Source organism: Parasteatoda tepidariorum, chromosome 7 (genome assembly GCF_982258835.1).
Source record: "Parasteatoda tepidariorum strain Cologne lab strain chromosome 7, Ptep-v5.0, whole genome shotgun sequence".
Classification (NCBI taxonomy): Eukaryota; Metazoa; Arthropoda; class Arachnida; order Araneae; family Theridiidae; genus Parasteatoda; species Parasteatoda tepidariorum.
Genome location: NC_141761.1, coordinates 52,493,849 through 52,500,348, shown reverse-complemented (window position 1 = coordinate 52,500,348; position 6,500 = coordinate 52,493,849). Strand labels below are relative to the sequence as shown.

Genomic DNA, 6,500 nt, shown 5'->3' with positions numbered 1-6,500 from the left:
ATTAGCAAAATACAACCTGAAGTGCAAAAGCTTATAAAATAATTAACAGACATGTATCTATATCCTACAATACCCGTGAATTTTTTTTTTTCAAATAACGTATCAAAATTATCGACCGGTGTTCTGTCGCATCTTTAAATGCTTATTAATAATTGTCATACGAATAACGCTATGAAAATATTCATCGGCATTATATTGTATCTGTAGACGCCGGGAAATATGTTTTTTTAAAGCTCTACATTCTACTGCGTTATTGAGATATCGATCTGTATCAATTTTACAATGTCGTACAGTATAGAAAAAAATCTGACGTTTTTACATAGATCGATATTTTGGAGCAACATCGATCGACGTCGTAAGCGAAGTTTTTTCGAGATCGATCGATATTGAGTTCTACTTGGGTATTGTGTCGAATGAAAATATTTTCAAACGTCTTTCAGAATTTTGACATATTTAAACAAATCAATTTCTGTGGTCATCAATTGCCAAAAGCCCATTAGAGTAGCTTGTAGCTTCAGTATCAATCAAAACGGAATACAATAAAATAATCAAAATTAAAAATAGTTGCTAAAAATAATTGAAATTCCTAATTTAGCGATGATAGAAACTGCTTTATTGGTTTAAGTTGTAAGCTTTCTTTATATCGAAATTTTTTTAAAACTCATTTCAAAATGTATTGTTAACACAATGACATTTTGAGTAATTATGACAGTTTGGGGTTAAATAGACGGTCACCACAAGCAACAGGATGACAACTGAATATAACAAATAGTGATTAAAAAATTAACTGCCAGTCAAAATTGCACCCCGTGAGCATTTTATTACTATTTTTAGTAAATATGGAATTATTATGAATATTTTATAATATTCTGAAAATAACTTTATTTCACGCTTTTTTTAAAAAAAAATTTTTATTATTTTTGAAACAAACCTTGTAATGTTTACCATATTTTGAGAAATGCTTCAAAAGTACGGCCTTAGAAAAAAGTTTTTTAATCATTTAAAATTTCCAATTTTTTTAAAATATTGACACATGTTTTAAAAAGTGACAACTGTAAAAACTGACCACAGTGGTCAAATGAAAATTTCTTAATTTCGCCTACAAATGACAGATTTACGGAAAAACTCTTAAGCATTGGCAGGATATGATTAGTTTATATTTTAGAATTAATTAATCTTAGTATTAATAATCTTAGAATTAATTTGTACCAATATACCAACTGACTCAAAATTTAGACGTGAAACGTCTAAAAAGCATTTAAATTCCATTGCTATTGTTTAGTAAATAACTTAAAGATAAATCAACTCAGGAACCCGCGTTAACGGATGCTTTCCTAAATGATTCCTAAATGATGCCACGGTAGTTAAGATAGGCATAACCTTGACTGTCAGACATTTTAAAGTAATTAGCGGGACGAGAAATGATAATCTTTAAAGCTAATCCGACATTAGGACACAGTTTTAAACTCAGTTAAAGAGAGTCGTAATCTTCAACCGTGGCCTTCATAATTATACCGTCACATGTGATCTTGAAATGCTAGCTGATTGAAACACAGACAGCATAACGTTAAGCTTGTAGCTTACTTAAACAAATGCATCTGACTAGACTTAATTATTGAATGGTAAGTTGTTCGTTACAATAATTTGAGAGGGCTTTTTTTTTAATTGTCTTTTTAAAGAAAAAAAAAAGGTAGCCTTTTTTGGCCAGTCTTTCCGCAATCTGGAGAATATGGCTTAGAGGGACAGGTCGTAAATTCAATTCCTTTTCAATTTCTTACATTTAATGAAGGAAATACAGGAATATAGAAATTCTCGCTTAACAACATGAAAAGAGAAAAAATTGTATTGATTTTACGATTGATAAAAACTGCACAAAGACCGACGCATCATTAATATTTTTACATTTAAAAGGTAAAGGAATTTAGATCATTTTCAACTGACTGCAATATTCTTCATTTAAGTTTAAATAAATTGATTGCATAAAAATATTTTGTTGCAATGCTTTTTAATTCATAATTTTGATAAGTAAACGTTAGAAAATTCATTTTAGTCAGCGGCGACATAATGTAAAACAACATACAATTTTAAAAATTCTCTTAACCGGAGATGCATATTTTTAAATCCTGCTAAAATTCCTAATAAAACTTCTGGAACTTAAATAAGAATCAAAATTGAAACCAATTACTATTAATCAAATATTCTTAAAAAATTACTTTCCATTTGAAAGTCACTTATTTATCAGCTCTAATTACTTTAATTAACAAATTATTATTAACCTAAAATATTTGCTTCAGTAGTCATTATTTTTTCAAACATTTTTAATTTCCTGATGATTTTCATGAAGACTGCTAGGTTTTCACAAAATATATAAAATTTTAAAAGTTTCCATTAAAGCGGGAAACTCAGCTGAGTTGTTAGGCATTAATATGCCATGAAAGATATATAGGAGATAACTTAGTGTGAATCGCATCAATTTAAAAGAAAAGTGTCAAAAGAAATTTAGGGGATTCAAGATTAAACTGAGCCTTTTGAAAAGCTTCAATCCGCAGCTTGTGTTAAAAGTTGATAATTCTTTTTATGTAAGCTAAAAGCTAACTTTCATTTTCTGTTAAAACTGCCGAGTTGTCATAGCAACGTTTTTTTTATTAGTCTTTTTGTGGAACAAGAAATAATCGTCTGAATATTATTATGTAAATAAAAGGTTGTTCTTTTTGTACTAGAAGTTTTATTATTTAGTTAGATTCATTATTTAGATTAGAAGTAGAGAACGACAGGATATTTTACTTCCTGATAGAGTCTCGCAACATTTTGGTGACCCCGAGGACGTGATTTTAAGCAGCAATCCAAATCTGCATATTTCAGTATTTTCAATAATACGATGGAGAAAATTCAAAAGCAACGGAAGATTGTTCGAAGCTCCTTCACTCGGTTAAGTAATCAGATTTTAAATGAAATGAAATCAACCGAAACCAAAGATTTGGTGCAAGTTAAAGCTAAATTTAAAACGTTGAAAATAAAGAAAGAAGAACTTCAAAAGTTAGATAACGAATTATTGGAATTCATGCTGCAGTCCGATGATGTTACAGAAGAAGAAATTGAAAATGAAAGTAAGTCAGTTGATGATTATTCTAATAATTATTATGAAGTTGAAACAATTTTTGATGAATATTTTAAAGAGCTTAATGAAGAAAATTCATCGATGAACTTAGAACAGTCGAATCGTAAATTCAAACTTCCTAAAATAGAGCTTGCCAAATATGACGGCAGTATAAAAGGCTGGTTATCATTTTGGTCATTGTTTAAAAAAATAGATGAAGATTTATCTTTAGATCCTGGTGATAAATTTCAATATCTTATACAGTGTACAGTTGACAATTCTCGTGCTAGAGAACTTGTTTTAAGTTATCCGGCAACAGCCGAAAATTATTCAAAGGTGATAGAAAGCTTCAAATCTCGATTTGGAAAAGATGATGTTTTAGTTGAGTTTTACATTAGAGAACTTTTATCTTTAGTTATACAAAACACAAAATCACAAATTGTTTTTTCACTTTCTTCTCTATATGACCAAATCGAATCACAATTAAGGGCTTTGGAATCATTGGGTATAACCACTAAAATGTATGATGCAATTTTATTCCCGTTAGTGGAGTCATGTATTCCTGAGGAGCTTCTTAGAGTGTGGCAAAGACAGTCGAAAATTGGCGACACTCCGAAAGATAGACTTGACGGTCTGATGTCATTTATGAGAAGTGAGGTAGAAAGTGAACAGAGAATTTCGATGGCTGTTGGCGGTTTTGACTTTAAGAAGCCTAAATTGACGAAAGACAAAATATCGCCAAATGTGAATGATAAAGTAGTACCAACTGCAAGCGATTTATTTTCTGGTAACCTGAAAAAAGAAAAGTTAGCCAATTGTATTTTTTGCCAAAGGGTACATGAAAGTAAAGATTGTTTTTTGGCATCTAGGATGTCTTATGAAGAAAAACTAGAAAAGATAAAACAGGAAAAAGCTTGTTTTTGCTGTCTTAAGGTAGGACACCGCTCAAAAGCGTGTAAAACATTTGTAAAGTGCATCAATTGTGGAAAAAAGCATTGGACTGTGATGTGCGCTGAGCTCAAAATCAACCACAAGTCAAAAGAAGTACTGAGAAATGACAACGAAAAAACTTCTTTATATAGTACTAGCTGTTCTGGAGAGGTTCTTTTACAAACTTTATTAGTGAAGTTAAAATCAAACACCAAAGAACGGACTGTTCGTGCGATTATTGACAGTGGATCACAGCAGTCGTATATTCTAAAAGAAACAGTCCATAAAATGGGTTATGTGGAAAAAGGCTCAAAAGATTTGACACATATTTTATTTGGAGGTTCCACTATTCAGAATGAATCACACAAATGCTACGACATCACAGTTGCAGACGTGAAAGATAATTACAACTGCACTTTTCAAGTTCTGGATCAAAATATTATTTGCGGAAAATTGCCAAGACTACGAAAAGGACCTTGGTTGAAAGAGCTGAAAAACCTGAAAATTTGGATAACAGATTACGGTGAATGCCAACAGGAAATTGAATTACTCATTGGAGCTGACATCTGTGGACAACTTTTTACTGGAAACATGTATGAACTGGAATGTGGTTTAACGACTATAGAAACAAAATTAGGCTGGACCATTATGGGGAGAGTTCCAAAAGAAACAGAAAATGGATCTGCAAGTTTCATCATAAATTCACTCCTTTCTCAGACCTGCAGCATTACAAAACTATGGGATATTGACATTTTAGGTATAAGAGATCCTATAGAGACAAAGACGAGAAAAGAGTTAGAGACAGCAGCATTGGATTATTTTCAGAAAACAGTAACAAAGAATGAAAATGGGCGTTACGAAGTTCATTTGCCATGGCTGGAAACTAAAGATTATCTCCAGCAAAATAAATCCGTTGCTGAACGAAGATGCATTTCAACTTCAATGAAGCTCAAAGCTGAAGGCCGATACGAAGATTATGATGCAGTTTTTAAGGAATGGGAAGACTCTAAAATAATAGAATTGGTGCCAGAATCTGAAATCGGGGAAGCTTCTCACTACCTACCACACAGAGGAGTTTTTAAGGAACATTCTACAACTCGTGTCCGGCCAGTATTCGACGCCTCTTCACATGAAAAAGGTTTTCCTTCGCTGAATGACTGTCTTGAAAAGGGACCTAATCTTTTAGAAGAAATACCACCATTGTTAATGAGATTTCGGATGGACAACATTGGTGTAGTGTCAGACATTAAAAAGGCCTTCCTGCAAATTTCTGTTGTTAAAGAAGATCGAGATTTCCTTCGTTTCCTCTGGTGGGAAGATTTTGAGAAGAAAAAATTTAAGATTTTTAGACACAAGAGAGTAGTTTTTGGACTCACGTGTAGTCCTTTCCTTTTGTCTGCAGTAATAAATGCAATTCTAGAAGCAAGTCCATCAGATATTAAAGACACTGCTGATAGTTTGAAAAAGTCTTTTTATGTTGACAATTGCATAACTTCAGTATCTAATCAACACAAGCTTGAGAAATTTATTCAGGAATCGACCCAATTGTTACATAGTGCGTGTTTCGATCTCAGAGGATGGGAATACTCGCACGACAATTTCACTGATGGAAAGCCTACTCATGTGTTGGGATTACTCTGGGACAAACAGCAAGATAGCATCTTTTGCGATTTGAACAATATTAAAGAAGTGAAACCTATCCTAACAAGAAGATGTGTTTTGTCTACAGTTCAAAAGATTTTTGATCCTCTTGGTATTTTGTGCCCAGTCACTCTACCTCCTAAAATCATAGTACAGCACACTTGGACTCTTAAAATAGGATGGGATACGGAATTACCAGAAAATTACCGAAAAGAGTTTTTGACCTGGTGTGATGATTTGTCCTTATTGAATGACGTTAAAATTCCAAGATGCTTAGGTATGAGTGATTTAAAAACTGAATTTAGTATTCATGTATTTTGTGATGCCAGTAAAATCGCATACAGCACAGTTATATTCCTTCGAAAGGTCCAAGAAGAAAAGATATCCTTACATTTTATACAAGCCAAAAGTAGAGTAGCCCCACTACACAAGATGACTATTCCACGGTTGGAATTACTTGCCTGTTGCATTGGAGCACGTCTTGCCTCGATAACAATAAAAGCGATGGATTTAAAGGAAGTACCTATCATTTACTGGACCGATTCTTCTACACGCAATTTTAACCATGGTGCAGGGCCGTAACTACGCCGGGGCAGCAGGGGCACCGCCCCGGGACCCCGACGGTCAAGGGGGCCCCATATGAAGAGATCACATCAGGTTGTTTTTTTTAATAAAGTACTCTAATTATATAAATGTAGGAAAGAAATTGTGTTAAGATAGAGTTGACGAAAAGTTTCTTTTCCTAAAGGGAAGGGTAAAAAACGGTAAAACACCTTTTTGCGTATTATTTCCCTTTCTCAAAAGAACAAACACGCTTTGCAGAGAAGGGGAA

The 6,500-nt window shown here is 33.0% G+C and overlaps 1 protein-coding gene across 1 annotated transcript; it reads left to right on the top strand.

Annotated features, from left to right (window-relative positions):
• The first annotated feature begins 2,878 nt into the window (after positions 1–2,878).
• On the top strand, positions 2,879–6,250 carry LOC147807139 (uncharacterized). The gene is made up of 2 exons (XM_087168786.1): positions 2,879–3,107; positions 3,177–6,250. Exons 1-2 carry the CDS (start codon positions 2,879–2,881, stop codon positions 6,248–6,250), a joined length of 3,303 nt encoding a protein of 1,100 aa, XP_087024912.1.
• Positions 6,251–6,500: the final 250 nt, after the last annotated feature.